General features: G+C 42.8%; 1 protein-coding gene across 8 annotated transcripts in view; it reads left to right on the forward strand.

The window, feature by feature from the left end:
* TAFA5 (TAFA chemokine like family member 5) overlaps nt 1-18844 on the forward strand; it is a 343012-nt gene that overhangs the window by 79923 nt on the left and 244245 nt on the right. The window contains exon 1 of one of the 8 annotated variants that reach the window (XM_083463854.1): nt 15192-17263. The exons of 5 other annotated variants lie outside the window; for them this stretch is intronic. In XM_083463854.1, coding sequence (XP_083319980.1) covers nt 17173-17263 — 91 coding nt within the window. In that variant the 5' untranslated portion in view covers nt 15192-17172. Of the gene's footprint in view, nt 1-15191; nt 17264-18844 lie in introns of those variants that run through there. 2 more of the 8 variants (XM_083463859.1, XM_083463858.1) reach the window with 2 other exon arrangements.

Here is an 18844-nt window from a genome sequence, read left to right on the forward strand (position 1 = left end):
AAATATTGAGACAAGGCAGCTAGACTGTAGTCTCTGTTCAGAATGTTCCTTGTTCCACCTGACAGGAAGCAAACTGATCAGATAATACAAGGGGTTAGAATTAATCCATATTAAATGTTCAAATGGCTGTTCCAACTTTATAAACTGTAGCTGCTAATATGGAAAACAGGAACACTGTTCTGGTACGTATATAATGTGACCACCATAGCAGTTTCTTTTAATAACAATGTATTTCTTATTATTCTTGACACCCATGCTATCTTATGGAGGCATTGTCTCACCGGAGACACAAGGCTGTTTCTATTCAATTAATAACTAGTTGAAAGCTTGAAACAAAGTTATAAATCTTAATACTTGTTATTGGTATATGTAAACATATGAAACACAAATCTCTTTAAATGGAGCGGTTATCTACCCCTGTGCTTTTGTTCTGTTTTTTGTTTTTTGCCTGTTGTGAAATCAAATATATATTATATGAAATAAGTGCCTTTAAAAGCATAGTTATCCTTAGCATAGTGTACAAACTGCATACTGGGAGGTGGTCTTCTCATTCAGCTAAAGAATACTAAACTAATTCGTTCAAGTTCTCTTCATTTGCCAAATCAGATATATTCATTTGTCAAAGCCACATGAAGTACTGCAAGTTCCCATTTCTCTAGCCATCCTGCTGTACAATCTTATATCCATTATTCTTCAAAAAGGGAAGAAAAGAACCCAGGCAACTACTGAATGGACAGATTGGCATCACTGCCTAAAAACAACATCTAGAACGGATAATTAGTCATTCAGTCTGCGCACAGTTAGGAAAACAAACAAACCATAGATATCACAAATATCCAGCATTGATTTCTTCAGGCTAACCACGATGATCATGCCGTGATGGAGAACTGTGCAAAAGATTAAAATGAACCTTAAAACGAATTTCAGGAGAGAAATGTACAGTTCTCTTTTGGGTTGGAAGAATCAGATGCTCAAATACAGGATGGGTGACAAGATACCTTAGCAGAAAGCAGTACAGGTGAAAAGGATCCAGAGGTTTTAGTGAAGCGTGTTCTCCTTCATGGAGAGCACGTGTTGCGGTGGGAGCCGTCAGGACACTCCAAAGTTGTGGGGCGGGCTAATTGATCATTGGCCACTGATCCGATTGGGCTTCCCTTGTTGTTGGGAAGAAGTTAATATTGCCATTTGTTGATGGACAGCCAGAAATGCTAAAACTCCTTGCATGAGGCTAGGGCTTCCTCTTTTCGCCCGTGCATTGGATTGCCCGTCCCTCCCTCCCTAGAATTAAGGTTGTTCGCTTGACCTTGCTATGCCTGTCATGGAGTCATCTGCTCTTGGGGTAGGGGCCCGGTAGGAATTTTGTCTATTTGGCTGATTAGTGGGTGCCATTTGGTTTTTGCCTACTGCGTAGCAAATCGTCACAACTTGTAAGGTTGCGGTTAGGCACTGGTTTATGGTTTGGTTGGTTGAGGGGCATGGATTGGCTGTGCCTGCCCCTCTAATGCTGCTGCTGCTGCAAGGGATTCCATTAAAGGAATCGGGGGCTAACTATTGCTTGCCCACCCTGTCAAGGGGTCTCGGGCCCCTGGACTACACTCTGGATTTGTGTAGCATTAACTCCTTAGACTTTTCTTTTCCCAAAGAGCGGAGGTTTAAGATCAGAGCTTTTATTCTTCCAGATGGGTTACCTTCCCAGGTGGACGAGCCCCAAATGCCCCTTACTTCCCTCTACAGCACATGTAGAAACCGCCTTCTTGACCATTGAAGCCACTATTGGTCTCATCCCACTGGAGCCTGTCTTTTCCTGCTGCGGAAGTCCCTAATGGGATTTGAGACCCATTGGCTCCCCTCACCTGGTTTAGCCGACCATATTTGGAATGACATTCTTCAAAAATTTGAAAGGCTGTCACATAGATTAGGGTTGGGTAGAGTTGTGTTTCCCCAAGGGCAAATTTCCAGTGGCCACAGGCCAGTAATGGGTGTGGCCAGAAGCAAAATTGGGTGGCACAAGATATGTGACTCAATATGTAGACTCAATTTTAGCCACAAAATGGAAGAGGCTCTGCATCCAAGCATAGGCAAACAATACAGTTAACACAGTTCGAGAAAGCCATTTCCGACCTTGGGAGGAGAGGGGGTTGCGGGTTACCCCCTCCCACACACGTGGGGGCTGGCCTTTTGCCCCTGCGAGATCCAGGGAATCCCCGGGCGTGCCTGCGACCCAATCGGCGGGCTGGGGAGGCGTGGCCTAGCCTACTTAAGGCCAGGCACGCCCGGGGACCGCCCTCTCTCCCCTTGCCAGCTGAGCGGTTTTCCCATCCCACCCACCCTTAGGCTTAGCTAGCTATGACCTTGCTATGGACTCCGGTTGGTCGCCGTAAGAGGCCTGGTAGGAATTTTTCCAATTTGGCACACTGTCAGCCTTTTGGTTTTTTCGCCTACCTCGTAGCAAACGTCACAACTTCTGCGGTATTGGCGGTTAGGCATTGGCAGGGGTTCATTGTTATGCAAATGAATGGGGGGAAGGAAGCGCCATCACCTTCCCCAAAGGAAAGGATAGTCGGGTAGAGGACTCCGGGGGGCGTTGCCTTGTCCGAAACCTAGGGAGGTAAGGGCCTCCGGCACGCCCCCGAGCGGTGACACCCGTGGGATACTAGTTGGCGTACTCCAACAGGACTCCCACGGCTTGTGGATAACCCTTCCTGGTCTCCATGCCGGGTAGTCGATAGGAGCCAATGCCTAAGGCCAATACCTTTCAATTCTGTAATCAATAAAGTTGTGGCCTTTTTATGCCCATTAACCTTAAATAATGTGTCCAGTGTCTTCATTTCACATGGGGGAGGGGACTTGCCATGCAACAGGCACAAGTACTTGAGGAAGGCATACATCAGAACCAATATGAAGTGCGGTCTGAAGAGAGGGGGTGATTGTGACCAGGAATATACCGTATTTTTTGCTCTATAAGACTCACTTTTTCCCTCCTAAAAAGTAAGAGGAAATATGTGTGCGTCTTATGGAGCGAATGCAGGCTGCGCAGCTATCCCAGAAGCCAGAACAGCGAGAGGGATTGCTGCTTTCGCTGTGCAGCGATCCCTCTTGTTGTTCTGGCTTCTGAGATTCAGAATATTTTTTTTCTTGTTTTCCTCCTCCAAAAACTAGGTGCGTCTTATGGTCTGGTGCGTCTTATAGAGCGAAAAATACGGTGTATATATATATACAATATATACACGTACATACATACAGATATCATTTGATTTGTATGATACCTTTTCATAGCCAAAACCATGCCCAAGGCGGCTTACAGCATGAAAACAATTACAGTGGTACCTCAGGTTACAGACGCTTCAGGTTACAGACTCCGCTAACCCAGAAATAGTACCCCAGGTTAAGAATTTTGCTTCAGGATAAGAACAGAAATCGTGCAGTGGCAGTGGGAGGCCCCATTAGCTAAAGTGGTACCTCAGGTTAAGAACAGTTTTAGGTTAAGGACGGACCTGCAAAACGAATTAAGTTCTTAACTCGAGGTACCACTGTACATAATTGCAAATGTAAGAAAAGTAGTTATTAACAATAAATAAAAAAATCAGAAAGTACGCAACCAAATTGGATGAGATACAAAACAAACATATAATATATTAACAGCAATAACAACAACAACTGTGTCCGACAAAACTCCTATTAGCAGTACCCCAGCCCAAGTAATGAATACAACTGGCAAACCAGGACTGCAGTGACAAGCTAGATACTATAGCATTCCTTGAAGCCACAGATCTGTTCTTCTGGGGAGTGCAACCGCGTCTGGAACAGGTGAACCCACTTTTTCAAGGAATTACATCCCTTGGCACAGAAACTATCTACCAACAGTAAATCTGATTTGCCATGATCTATAGATGTCAGTGAGAATATTCTGGAATAAGTGTGCTGTGCACCAAATACCAATTTAACTTTATTAATTTCCTTAGTGACGCCATGCATTTGTTATACCGTTCAAGCAATCTAACGACAAAGCACTTAGAAATAAACATGTCCTTCTAAGGACTGATTGTATTGCCTTTGGTGAAGCCTTTGAGATTGAAGGTTTTTCATAGCAGAATGTTTGTGCTTAAATAGATTTGCTAGTGATAGGGTGAGGTTAAGTTTATTTTTAGAATGCTGTTTGGTGTGTCTCCTCAGAATGATGTAGAATAGCATTTCCAAAATCAATTGGAAATGGATTTCCACAGTTTCACATGTTGGAATGAGAGAGGCCACCTGGGTCATTTTTAGTTCAAATGTTTCCATGGAGAAGGGTTTACCTCTTTATTTAGAAGACTCACTTACAGAGCAATACTATTCTTGCATTACATTTGGAGTTGAGAGGCGGAGGATATATGCTGCCATTATGCTGATATAATAGCCACCCTATTCCATACATGCTCAGCCTGGGAAGCGAGGGGAAAATTCCCAACACGGGGGGGGGGGGGCAAATTATAGACGTGCCTTGGAAAAACTGCCAGTGTCCTCCAAACAGCTGTGGAATATGATACATAAGAAGCAGTCAAGTACAACATTCCATGTTTTCCTAGAGTGGACATGCGAGGGAAAGCGCATCACATGGATTTCCAGAGGCCCTTTCCCTCCATGTTGCCAGATTTCCAATAAAGGGAGGCCAATCACTGAAAAAAAGACTGATCTTGGTCAATGGCAATCTAAACTCAAGAACCCAGGGATGGTGAGCTCTTCATCAGTTGCTGGACTATAAATGCCATCATCCCTGACTATTGGTTGTGCTGGTTAGGATCAGTGGGAGCTGGGAGTTCCAAAAGATCTGCAGAGCCATACATTCTCTACTCCAGCCTTACTGATGGGGCACAGATTGGGGTATGATAAACATGGCTTAATTTTTCAGCAACCTTTCTTATTAATCTCTCTCTCTCCCCCCCTCTCTCTCTGCCCACTGCTCAAGAACTTTTCATAAGTTCAGGTTCAGTTTCCTTTGGAGGAGAATTGGGAACTGCCTTTTATTTATTTATTTTATTTTTTTAAATGTATTTTTTACTAAGTATTTTCTTGGTTCACAAAAGTATGTGCAATCTCTCTCTCTCTTTTTCAAGGAACATTTTTTTACAGATCAGTTTCATTTGTTGAGACATTAGGAAGAAAAGGGGTAAAGAGGTGGAGGGAGGAAAGGTGAGGGGGGTGGGGTCGGGTGGTGATGTTTCTATTTTACATAATATATGTGGGGTTTTGTGTCAGTATCGCTTGTGCAGGTTCTCTGCTATTCACTTGTGTTCCTTTGGTGGTGAGAGAGGTTGGGGTTGGCCTAGGGTGTGGTTGTTTGTTTGTGATTGGCTGTGGGGATCTTTGTTTTCATGTGTGAGTGGGGTGGGTGGGTGTTTTGGATCAGGTTAGCCATATTGATTTGTATGCTGTTGGTGGATTGTTGTCATTGTCTTCTTGGGCTGTGCATGTGATAAAGGGGAGCAATACCGAGGTGAAGGCATCTTCTTCTGTTTGTCCCCATGTCAGTTTCAGTTTATTGGTTAATTTTTCTAGTAAGGCTGTTTTCCATACTGTTTGGTACCATTGGTCCATGCTTACTCCTGAAGGGTCTCTCCAGTGTCTGGCTATGGTGTTTCTGGCTGCTAAGTTATTTGTGGTGTAAATGGGCATTATTGTCTTGGAAGATGTTTAGTAGGGCCAATTCTGGGGTGATTTCTAATACTTGCTTAGTTATTTTACATATTTCTTGTATGGCTGTTGTCCAGAATAGTTGGATTTTGGGGCACTCCCACCACATGTAAATGTTGTGTTTGGGGAGGGACACTGGTTTGCAACACTTGCCCAATGGCATTGCACCTAGTGCTTTTACGTACAGATTCTCACCTTCCTAAATTCGAGGTTGTGGAATTAGTTTAAGGAGAGCTAGCCTTTCTTATTTTTTAGAACCAAGTTAGTTGGTATGTCACCCGCATCTTTGACTCCTATGGCTAGAATAATTCTTCTGGGTTTTCAAATTCTAATACGTTTTTATGAAGGGTGTTCTATAAATGTCTCAAATAAAATAAATGTGCATCAGAAGTGCAACATGAGAAGAATGTTGCATTTTTGTTTTGTGTGTTTGTGTTTGTTTGTGTGCGTGCACACATGCACACACCACTTTCAGTGGGCAAATGGTGCAGTAGAAACTGTCAACAGCCTCTTTCTCTTTTCACCTTCTCACTAAGGCTTCTGACAGACTTCCTTGGTTACTTATGTTTTGAAATATAATGTGCAACATGATCTCAAAATACAGTGGCACCCCCTCCTCCATGATGGGCTCCTAACTTTGTGCAGTTGTTCTGCTTTTAATTTGTAAGTTGTCTTTTGAATCCATTTTAGGTTGAAAAGTCTACTGGCCTCAATGCAGAAATGTTTCTTAACATTATTAATTTCAGTTATTTAGGACACTCTTAATTATGGTAATTATAGCTTGTTCTTCTGTTATGCCGGTGGATAGTTTCCAGGCACATATTCACATGTCTATGGCCAGCATCAGAATTCAGCTTAACTCTTGCTCCTTAAAAGCTTGGATATATGTGGCAGTTGTAAGAAGCACTTTAACAAATAAGTTACAGAAATCAAGCTCCTCTGTCCTCCTGCGATGATCATGCCAGTCATTTTGCTAAGCAATTTTTAATCCACCTGCACCGTAAACAACTCCTCTATTCCAAAGGGGGAAACAATGTGTGGAGGAAAGACTTTTGTAGTATGAATAAAACAAAACAAAACACACACACACACAAACATTCAATGGAAAAATGTACCTTCTGGGATATCGCTTCTTATCCTCAAAGAAAGCTATTTAACATTTTAGGTCAGGCTCCTTGAATGTGCTATATTCATTCACATAGCTATAGATGGTAATATAAACAGAATATTAATGCATTTGAAAAAGCCATTTACAAAACTCGGCACACCTCTCCACAAAAAAACTCCCCTCACAGTTCTGTTAACCAGCCTATCAGGAAAGAAAAGAGTCAGAAATGGATGCAAATAAAAACTGAATATTTTTAGTACAAATGTAAACTATTCCGGGGGGGAAGTTACTATCAGCCATAATTGCAGTTTGTACACATGCCTTTGTATTCTGAGATCATACCGCACATTATATTTGAAAGTATAAGTAACCATCAGATGCCTTAGTGAGAAGGTGAAAAGAGTTTCTTATTGCAAGGTAAATTGCTGTAATTTCTCATAGTCAGAGGGTCAGGAGCTCAGATACTGATCTCATCCACTTACTCAGATAGGACAACGTTATTGATAAACACCTTGGTACTTGCAGTGTCTGCTGAGAATTGATGCCAGTCCTCCATGCTTACATCAACAGAACAGCCTCTTTCTTGCTAATCTCCTCGCTAACCTTTATACCTCAAGCAATACTCTTCAATATCGAATTAATCACAGTTTTGCCAATACCATCTGATACTTCAATTTACTACCTGACATTTTCTTTTATTCTAGAAAGGCAGACTCTGAACAAAATAAAAGTAAGTTTCCATTTAAGTGAGACTTGCATACCTTCAGTGGCAAATTAAAAATGAACAGTTCTTGTTCTGACCTGCTAAGCATATTGTGAAACAAAAAAAGAACCCTAATCTCCTAAACTAACAAAGTTCCACTTTGAGTTCTATGAAATTTCCTCCCGGGTTCATAATAATAATTATAAGCAAGTAGGCCATAGAGTAGATTAAAGGTAACGGAACCCCTGACCATTAGGTCCAGTCATGGCCGACTCTGGGGTTGCGGCGCTCATCTCGCTTTACTGGCCGAGGGAGCCAGCATACGGCTTCCGGGTCATGTGGCCAGCATGACTAAGCCGCTTCTGGCGAACCAGAGCAGCGCACGGAAACACCGTTTACCTTCCCGCCAGAGCAGTACCTATTTATCTACTTGCACTTTGACATGCTTTCGAACTGCTAGGTTGGCAGGAGCAGGGACCCTAAAAGAGAGAAATTCACCAAATCCTTTTGTGCAAACCACGATTCTCAGTATGGAGGCTACTGTCATTGCCTGGCTGCAATTAACTGAGATTGTGCAATGACAGCACTTGCCAGTTATAACTATTTTTCTTTTTTTTAAGACAGTGAGAATCAAATGTATGCATACTGTTCTGGTCCACTGCTGTATTTCTGTCTTAACCAGGAAGAGTGATAAACACTGACTCTGTGAAATGTTTCAATCCTGTATCTTCACATGTGTTGTTGCCCTGTGTCTTCTGATGTGTCAGACCCACAACAGGGCACTTGGTTCTGTTATATTTTCATTTCCTTGTGCATTTTCAAGAGTGATTCTGATTGAATCATGTATTCAGGATATAATAGCAATTTTGAAATAGATAACTCCCAGTTGTTAGGCTGTGTTAGCTTGCCTGAGGTGTTTTTGGATGGGTTAAGAACTACACTGAGCCTTGACATATACTCACAATTTTGTGCTGTGAATTTAAATTTCACAAAACCTGTTCAAAATCTCCCAGCGTTCCATTATTTCAGGATCATTGACACAACTGGTGGTGTAAAATGAGTTTGTACTCAGGGGGTTTATCTTATGTACCAAATGCAGACCTTGTGCCACAGGAAAATGGAATTATGGAAATAAATCAAAAGGGATTGTTGGTCTTTGTATAAAATTCAGTAATAAAAGCCGTGGACTGTGATTTGAATTGGCCTTAAGTATCCAAAAATAAAAATTGGTGAATTGCATCAAAACTCGAATACAGAATACTGCAAGGCAGAAGGAACCTACAACGTGTATTTGGTTTACTGAAATCTGATTGATCTGATTTGAACTTCCCCTCAAAAATAAAGTGGGAGGGATTGGGGACACTAAGTCTTTCAACCTCAGAAACAGATGCCCACACCTCCCATTTTAGCCATGCCATTAGTTTAAAAGGAATCCTTTTAGAAAACTAGAAACTTCATTGAAGTCCAAATTCTAGGGGTCATATAATGTGTGTGTGTGTGTGTGTGTGTGTGTGTGTGTGTATACAAAGTGTCAAGTGTGAGTTGAGTTATCATAATATGAAGTCTTGGAGTGTGTGTTTTTTCCCTTAAAAAAAAAATCAGGGCTGACTAGTTACTGGCAACTATGTGCAGTTGCTTAGAAATTGATTGCTTTTGGGAGAATTTTCACTAGTGCTTTAATTCAGGGATTACTGAGCAGTGAGTTCCTCCCTTGACCTTCTCCAGTTATAGCAACTCTGAGACAAATCTTTGTTATTGTAACTGAAAAGTAGATAAGAATCAGGATGTCTTGCAATAAGTTGACTTAAGTAAAAATTACAGGATGGAGCTGAACTTAGTCTTGCTTAGAGAAGACCCATTGAAAGTATTGTGTTTGTTCTGTGCATGACTAAATCCTGATTCAACTCGCAGCAGCAAAAATAAGAACGGAAAAGCAAGTTCAGGATAGGGGACACACAGCTAGAAAAGGTTCTAGCTAACTTTAAGAATGTGCTGTTGTAGAATATGTCATATGTCTCTATATCTACTATACTATCTTTGCAAGTTGAAGCTTAATTGTATTATACCATCCTATTTGAACATGACTGGCATTTTGAAACATTCATTTCTTTTAAAATAGTCTAACCATTTATTAAAAGAATATTCTAACCTGGCATATCAAAGGGATTTATTTCTAAGTAATATGGAGAGCTTAGATAATGTGTTTGCAGTTATATTTTTCTGAACTTCAAAATCTTAGATTTCAGGGAGATGAATGTATATATTAAGTCGTACTGTTAATACTATATTGTGAGAAATGAAAGGTGGCAAATTTAGCAAAGTGGTCTTATGTAACAATGTACTAACTGGGGCTTTTATTGCAAGTGATGTCTGCAATTACAGAATGGTGGTGCACATACAACATAGAGGGGGCAAAATATGTATTGGAGGGTCAGCAGTAGAGAGAAGGTAATGATTCCTAATCTTCATATTACTCTACAAGAAGAGAGTTCTTAAGAGCATTAAAATAATTCCTTAGAGCACAGAGGACTGAAATGATCCCTAGATTATCGGCTGGTAATCCATTTCATCCTGTTGGACAGAAGAAGCTTGTAATTCACCGTAATGCCTAGTCAATGAAACTTTGGGTTTTATTCATAAAAAGAACAACCCAAAGCTTCTAAACTATATTCCATATAGCTTGTTTGTAAACTTTAGCACATTGCCATTCAGAATTGCGCATGCAGTTACTAAAGTATTTGAAATGTAGTTGCTTTTTTTTTGTTTGAATTGCGGGAAGGAAGATCTTTGCATTACAATTCTGTTTCATCAGACTGATGGATTAGAACAGCATGCTTATATTGAAATAATTTTCAAAAAATAATTTTCGATTCACATGGTCAGGATTTTATCTGTGTTATGCATCATTTTTATCAAGCAATATCATCTCTTAAAGATGTCGGATCTCCATCTATTCTGTTTTTTTCATAGAAGTACAAAGAGCTGCCTGTTCATTTCCTTCTGCGTCACCCAGTGTGTCCATAATATTAGATCACTGTATGGCTGTAATGATGTCACAAACTGCAGAACGTGGCCTCCATACATTTCTTTAAAATAGCAGGAAGAACTTTCTCATACTATTTCCTGCAAACCCTGATCTGTTGCCATCCAATAGTCTCATCAGACGAGACTACTGCACAGCATGGTATAGTGGTTAAGAGTGGTGGACTCGTAATCTGGTGAACTGGGTTCGCTTCCCCGCTCCTCCACATGCAGCTGCTGGGTGACCTTGGGCTAGTCACACTTCTCTGAAGTCTCTCAGTCTCACTCACCTCACAGAGTGTTTGTTGTGGGGGAGGAAGGGAAAGGAGAATGTTAGCCGCTTTGAGACTCCTTGAGGGGAGTGAAAGGCGGGATATCAGGTCCAAACTCTTCTTCTTCTAATTTATTATTAAGGCAAAATATTTTGCCTGGTATGGACTTCCAAACAGAATTGGCCTAAATAATATTCTCTCTCTCTCTCTCTCTCTCTCTCTCTCTCTCTCTCTATATATATATATATATATTAGGCCAAATGATCACTGCCAGTCAGCAAATGTTTCTGAACAGAATCGGAATTTAGATGTTTGTTTTGGAATTTCACATTTACATTATTGCCTGAAACTACCATATACTTTGTAAATGATTTGGCTGGGCATCCCCCCCCACACACACACTTCTGACCTGCACCTTATCATCATAGCAGTGTTTTATTGCCACTTAGTAGAGCCTGAAACAAGGAGGTTTGAAATGTAGTTGGTATGAAGTATGGCTAATTTGGCGACAGGACTGGGTGCACAGCTGTAGCTCACAATCTAGCATTCAGATACACTGAACAGTCATTCTTAGTTGACCTAAATCCACATTAGTGCTGCACTGAAAACCTATGATGGGTTCATGCACTACATCACCCAGCCATAAAGGAATGGTAGGTGTTACATTGAGGATAAAATACTTGTAATGCAGATAGTTAATGTACATGCATATTGTCCCCCCATCCACCCTTTTCTCCTACATGGTTTTGGCTTTGTTATGCTGACTGCCTTCTAGGTCCTTGATACCACTAGACTTGGTTATCACAGAGAGCAAATGGCTTCAGTTTTGATTATGCATGGCTGTTTCTAGGGACTCCTGTCTTCAGTTCTGACTATTTTTCCCAGAGGACGTGATTAATGATGAATGCTTCTGCACTCCTGCAATTATTACTTAACTCTATTTAAGGAGATGTCAGCATGTTAGACAGATATATTTCAGATCATAGCTGTCAATGTTTTCCCCTTTTTAAGGGAAATTCCCTTATTCTGAATAGGATTCCTCACAAGAAAAGGGAAAAGTTGACAGCTATGTTCCAGATCGACAAGGAAGTGATGTTGGAAAGTATGTATGTGCATTGCAAATCTTTTATTGCTTGTAACATAGATCACACAACATATTTATATATGGTTATGAATGAGTTAATTTTGCTCACAAAATAATGAAACTTAAATCACACGACCAAAATTGGGCAGAAATGCATGTTCTTAATTTAGTATGTAACAGAGAATCATCCTACTAAAATGGTAGACAGCCATTTCCCCCCCTTATCGTTACTTTTACAAATCTATGTAAGTAAAAACAATCTATAGCTATACAAAAATCCAGATGGAGCACAGTCTATGTCTACTCAGAAGTTAGTTTTATTGAACTCTCTGGGGCTAACTCCCAGATTAAGCAGGGTTTGAATTGCAGCCTGAGTTCCCTGTTGATGACTTATGTTTCTGATAATAGGAATGGATATCCCACCTGCACATGATAGTTGATTCATTTGTTACAACTGATGTAATTCTGGTGCTATTAAAGTCATGCAGAATAAAATATTCTGTTCTTAATTTCCTTTTGTGTGTGGTTCCTCTGGTCAAGGGAAATTCCCCCCCGACACCATCATGGCCAGTACTGCATAACAAGGGGTTGGAATTGATCATATTGATTTTTCTAGTAAGAATAACAGAAATCTCTGAATAATTTTACCTATTTGAAAATAAATAAACTGTGTACAATGACAATATTAAGAAGGATATAGGCTAGATCTGACAGTTATGTGACCATATTAAATACAGTAGTACCTCGGTTTATGAATTTAATCCATTCTGGAAGTCTGTTCTTAAACTGAAACCGTTCTTAAACCAAGGCACACTTTCTCTAATGAGGCCTCCCGCCGCCAGTGCCCTTCCACCATTCGGATTCCGTTCTTAGACCAAGGTAAAGTTCACAAACCAGGACACTACTTCCAGTTTTGCAGAGTTCGTAAACCGAATCGTTCGTAAACAGGGCTGTTCTTAAACCGAGGTGCCACTGTATGTCATTTATGCAGTAATGTTAGAAGAGATCTGATGAGCAATCTAGGACAGCCCATTTGTACCAGTAGAGGTCCCTGTATCTAGACTGAACCAGTTCAGTTCAATTTTCTTCTTCTTTAATCTGTTTTTCGGTTAAGAAGCAATATTTGATAGCCAGGCTAAAGCTGTTTCTTTCAACTTTGGCAGTGTTCCTCAGGACAGAGAAGAGGAAGTTATGGTCATTTCTTTCATATGCTTAAAAATTGCTACTGCATCTTTCCTTCATACCTGTCCTTCATCTCAGAAGGTTTCTGCTGCACTATTTTTATATTGCATGTTACAGATTTTTCTTACTATCGTTCTCATGTTTCCTCCAACAACCAACTGAGGTTGGAACTAGAAAAACAATATGTGACTTAAGTTCACCTCCAAGAAGCTCTGTGTGTACCAACTTATTCAGTTGTATAAGAACTATGTTGTAATTTTGATTTTTCATCCTTTCATACTATACCTCACATTGGCTTTGAATAAATAGTTAACTCTTTGTTTGATTTTGTCAGATTTCAAGGTTTCCAAGTATTCACGTTTTTCACTGTTTTCTGGGGTTTCTGCTTCATTCAGTGATTAGCAATGGGGCAGTTACAAAAATTAAATAAAAATATTGCAGTCTACTCTGCCCTCCTCTTCCTCCTTCACAGAACACCTGGTTTTTTAAATTATGGATTCTATCCTATTCCTTAGGTCAGCTAACACATTCTTTGGGTGTTTCTTCACAATGAGGGGGTGGAAGCAAAGGCCATGAGACGAGCTTGATGTAGCAGTTCTATTCTTGACTAACCTTGAGGAAACTGGAGCAGTTATTATGTTTTGTTTTTGGAGGAATTGCTTAGATAAAACAACAACAACAACAAAAGTTGAACTGTTCTGACCAGGAAAAATTCTGTGCCAACTAGAAATCTGTTCCATCAACACCAGAGCTACTGATTTATAGGGCCTGTACAAATTAGACAGACATGGAGATTGCTTGAGACACTATTTAAGTACCCTGCATCCACTTCAAACTTCAGCTACATGTCTATGCCACAAGCACATCAATTTTATGGGAGCATGGTTCACCTGCCATGGTTCACCTGTTGAATTCTGCTAGCGATCCCAATCTTGTTTCATTGCACCACAGCCAGAAACCTTAAAACTTGAGTAAATCTGTGGTGAAGATTTGTCCTGAGTATCATAAACAACCAGCCTTCCACTCAGATCCTACATATTAAGAAGAAAATCCATTCTGTTAAGCAAAAATGGACTTTCAAATAAGTTGTATAGGATTCCAGCCTTACAGCACTATGCATACCTATGTAAGTTCAGTGAGTTCAGTGGGGCTCTCTTTGTATGATTTTGCAACACTGAAGAAACTATATACTCTTTTTCTAGCCTCGAAATGCAATTCACATTTTCCGACTCTTTCTGCACCAAAACTGCTCTGCAGTCTTGCTGGGCATAGCGGCACCCACTGAAATAAGATCTTAATTATATCTAAACAGACTGAATACTGACTGCCTTGATACCATTGAACCTTCATTTACTGTTTGTTGCAGGGATGGTACTAGTACTGGACAAGCACTAAGTCTATTTTGGAAGATGGGTCAAGAGTACATCAAAAAAAAAAATGTGCATGTATGCATATAAAATAACAGAACACAATGATTTTTTCGCAATATTTGCTTAGGCAATGGAATTGACGAAAATGGTTAGGCAAGTCCCATTAATTTCAATGAAGTAAGCCCTATTGATTTTAGTGACACTTGCTGCCAGGTAGATAGCTTGCAGTGTAAGAAATTATGATAAGGAGATGCAATGCCAATAGAAACACCCCCGGGGAGCCGCTGGATGTCAATAGGTAGTTATCAGAAACAGGTGGTGTGCCTTGAGAGGGGAACTACCAGCAAGCTGCAGATGGCACAGTGACATTATCGGCAGAAAAGAAAAGTAATGGAAGTGTGATCTGCAGAGAAGTAAACGAAAGGGAGTGCTAAGTAGCAAAAAGCAGCCTGCGCCTCGCATGCCTCTGAGCTGCTCTTCTGTATTTCCCGCACCGTTCCGTGTGGCCCATGTTGCTTCCGAAATGGTCCTTCTTCCCCGTGGCATCACTTACATCACACTTCTCAGCACACAGCAAGCGTACTGTCTGGGATCTCTTGTCGGTCCCTCTGGTACTGTAAATCACACCGCCGCCTCCTCTCCCTACGCCCGTGCGCCCCTGCAGCTTACTTGCCTTTCTGTAAATCGCTACAACCTACTGACATTCAAGCGGCTCCGCTGGCATTCTGCTGGGTGGCTGAGCAGAAGCCTCCAATCTGTCACTCTGATTTTAATAAATATCACCCACATCAAAGCCCGCATTTCGAGGCGGGGTGGGGAAGGTAGCTCTGGCATTCCGAGAGGCTCCTGCCCGGCTCCGGCCACCTTTCCTCCTCTGCTCCTGCCTTGCGCTTTGGTGTCTCCCTCTCCACCCCTTTCCTGCCGCCAAGCTTCCAGCGGCGCAGTTCCAGCTCGGCGCTGCCAGACTGCCTACCTCCCCGCTCCGCTTGTTTTTCGTAGGGAGCTGCCTGTCGGAGCCCGAGCATCTTGCCGGAGGGGGTTCGCTTGCGCCCAGCGCGCACGCTCGCCTCTCGGGCATGCTCCTTAACAAGCGAGCCAGCCCAGCCTGCTGGGGACCGAGGCGCCGCGAAAGTTGCTCCATGGCGCTAGGAGTCTTGCAATAAGACGCTGCTGGGGAAGAGCGCGCCCAAGGCGCTGCTTTCGCCGCCATCCAACGAACGCGCGCAGCCGGCCAGCCTTCCTGCCTCTCCGCGCTGCGAAGGGGGGCGGTGGGGAGGGGGGGGAGAGAAGCAGCAGCCCCGAGGGAGGCTGGGTCCCTGGAGTCCGTGCAGAATTGGCTCCGCCGCCTTGGCAGACGAGGAGGCACTTCGGAGCCCGAGCTGCCTTCGTCAGCCTGCAGCCGAGAAGGGAAGATTGCAGCCCCAGCGACACCCACCAGCACCCGCCAGAAGAGGAGCAGGGGAAAGCTCCGGGGGAAGCTGAGGCGGCCGTCTCCGCCCTGTGCCAGCGCACCTCGAGCAAAGCCTCACCAAAACCCCCTCGCTGCTTGCAGCCAGCGAGCTTTCGCGAGCGGGGCTGGGGCTCCCTGCAGAAGCTACCTTCCTCCCGCCACCAGGACCGAGGAGCAGCCGCGTCTCTCCGCCCGATCCCTCCCGCAGCAGCGGCGGCGTCGCAGCCTGGGCACCGATTTCCGTGGAGAGGGGGGGGGGGGGCAACGCTGCGATGGAAGTGTCAACCTGTGGGCTGCTGCTGCGTCTGCGACCCCTCTCCTAAAACGCTTGCCCGTTTGCCCCAAGACGCTCTGCGGGTGCCGCGGCGGGGGGTGCTCGGGTGCGCGCGTGTGTGCGCGGTGGAGAAGGCGAGGCGAAGGCGCACGGGGCGCGCGAGGGAAGAAGAGCGAGCCAGCCTTTCCCCGGCCAGGTTGGGAGGCGACGGGAAGGTGGCGGCGAGCAGAGGGGAGGCGGGAAGTCCCCGCGCCCTCCCCGGCTTCGCGCAGCAGCAAGCGCGCAAGAGATGCCCCAGCCGCCGCCAGCTGGCACCTGCGCTGAAAGGATTAATTGAGTTGCTTTGAACCGCGGAGGGGGAAGCGGCCGGCTCTGGGGACCGAGCAAGGGAAGCCGTCGGAGGGAAGTTGGACAGCGAGGCAGCCTCCTTTGCACCCTCCCTCCCTCGCAGCCCATCCTTCCCCTCTTCTTCCTTTTTTACAGGGTCGTGCCAAGCGAACCCAGCGAGCGGCATCTGCAGGAGCTTCGTGCCCACAGGGCAGCATCAGCGCTGAGAGGACCGGCTTGTCTCCCGCATTGCTCTCCCTGCTGAACCGAAGCCGTCGCTGAGTAGCAGCAGCAGCGAAAAAACAAGCTCATCAGAACAGGGGGAGCGATTGCGCAATTCTGCCCAGATTGTCTTCCCTCCCCTTCCTCTCAGCTCCCCCCCCCACTCCACCCCAACCCCCAATGCTGCTCAACTCCCGAGGAAACAGAAAGCTGATTCATGGAGCCCAGACCCAGCTTCCTCTGTGCTGCTCTCCTTTTGAAGATCAGGATGCTTGCTCCTGCTGCTTGAGACTTTGTGTTAACCCCCTTGCTCTCCCCTCCCCCAAGCCGAGGGGAGCGAGGGGGAGGGAAAAGGCTCCCTGCGATCTCTAGCCTTTTCTCTGTTTTGGAAGTGTGGTTACTGGCTGGCTCAAACCTGGGAAACATTGATGCATCGCTCTGGAAATTCATTGTGTGACTTTCTGGGTATTTGCTGAGTTCCAACCCGAGATGCAGCTCTTGAAAGCTTTATGGGCAATAGCAGGAGCAGCTATCTGCTGTTTTCTTATATTTGTCATCCACTCCCAGTTCCTTAAAGAAGGTAATTATATCTGCATGCCTGCATACACGGGTGTTCCCCCCCCTTCCTGCTTCCGAATGCTGAGATATTCCTTATTTCTTTCCATTTATTTGTAGTGTGTCCTAGTTCCACAGATCTCTCTTATCTAGTACATTGGTGCGTTATTACCAAAACAGGTTTTTTTAAAAAAACTTTATTTTATATGCAAGGAAGACACAGGGTTTATATTCCTGCTGAGTGCATTCTATGTGGGCAATGTTGAAATCTCTAGCCTTAGTTCATACATTTATAAGCTGAAAACTGTTGTTTTCTTCTTGATGAATGACCTGCTCTGCTGCTATTTAGAACTTGAAATAACACTAAGCCACTGGTAAGTGTATTAATACACTATAAATCCCAATAAGTAAAAATATGTATCATTCATATATATATATATATATATATATATATATATATATATATATAGACTCACCAGTCATCCTCTGCTTTTTCTTCCTTTTTAAAAAAAAGCAAATTCAATACATTTTCAATAGATGGCACTAAAGTTCTATGATCAGGGCAAGGAAGAATAGAGCTTGGGCAGGAGGCTCATTCCTCCATCCTCCTTTCCTAAGAGTGGAAGAGGCCTTTCTGCCTGATTTTTAGGGGTTTTTTCATTAAGTGTTCAAATAAATTTTGTCTCAGAACAAAGCAAACAAATAAGCAATACAGCCAAAGCAAAGCAAATGTCATGATTAAATTTCAAGTGGGGGAAAAAAAGAAGAAGAATCTGATGCATTTCGAAGTTGAACATAAGATTGTTATTATTATTATTTTTTCTTAAGCCTTTCGGGGTTTTTTTGGTCACCTTACAGAGAATATTAGCGGTTAGTCGTTGGAGAAGGTTGATTTAATTAATTGAATCCTTTACAAGCCACTGCCCAAGGTGAAAGTTTAGCATGTTGTTGATTGAATGTGTGTGTGTTCAGGTGTGAGAAAAGGTGTAGCTGTTTATTTAAAAAAAGAAATGCAGCAAAGGTTTATAGCAGGTTTTTTTGCTACCAGTAGATTAAATGCAGATGGTAACTTAGTTGCACTAAGGTCCCATTGAAATCAATGGAGAAAATGAGTCTGGTTTAAGTCAGGTCGCATTGCTTTCAGTGGGAATGAAGTGCAACTAACTTCATCTGGACCTCACCTAATACCAGCAAAAAAAGAGAAAAGAATAAGTGTTCAGATGTCTCAGGATCCATATTTATTAAAAGTAATCACTTAGTATGATATTGGCTCTTGGAAATATGGAAGAACTTTCAGTGTGTCATTGGCGAAGTGCTCTCCCCAATTGGCCACTGTAGTCTTTGCACATGTCAGTTGCTCATGAACTTTAAATATGTAAGTCATCTAGCAAAAATATTGTTATGTATCTATAAGTATTTAGCAATATATTTTTTTTAAAAAATCCCCTTTGTGCACCAGATACATGGAATGCCTTGCTAGTGCTTCCTAGGAGCTCAGTGATTTTAAGATTGTTGTTAATGATAATACTGCTAAGAACAAAGCAGTGTAAAAAAAGTCTCAGTGCCTTTCCAGTTTTAAGAATTATATATAAGTGGATATATTAAC

This window comes from Podarcis liolepis, assembly GCF_965112155.1.
Source record: "Podarcis liolepis genome assembly, chromosome: 10".
NCBI lineage: Eukaryota > Metazoa > Chordata > Lepidosauria > Squamata > Lacertidae > Podarcis > Podarcis liolepis.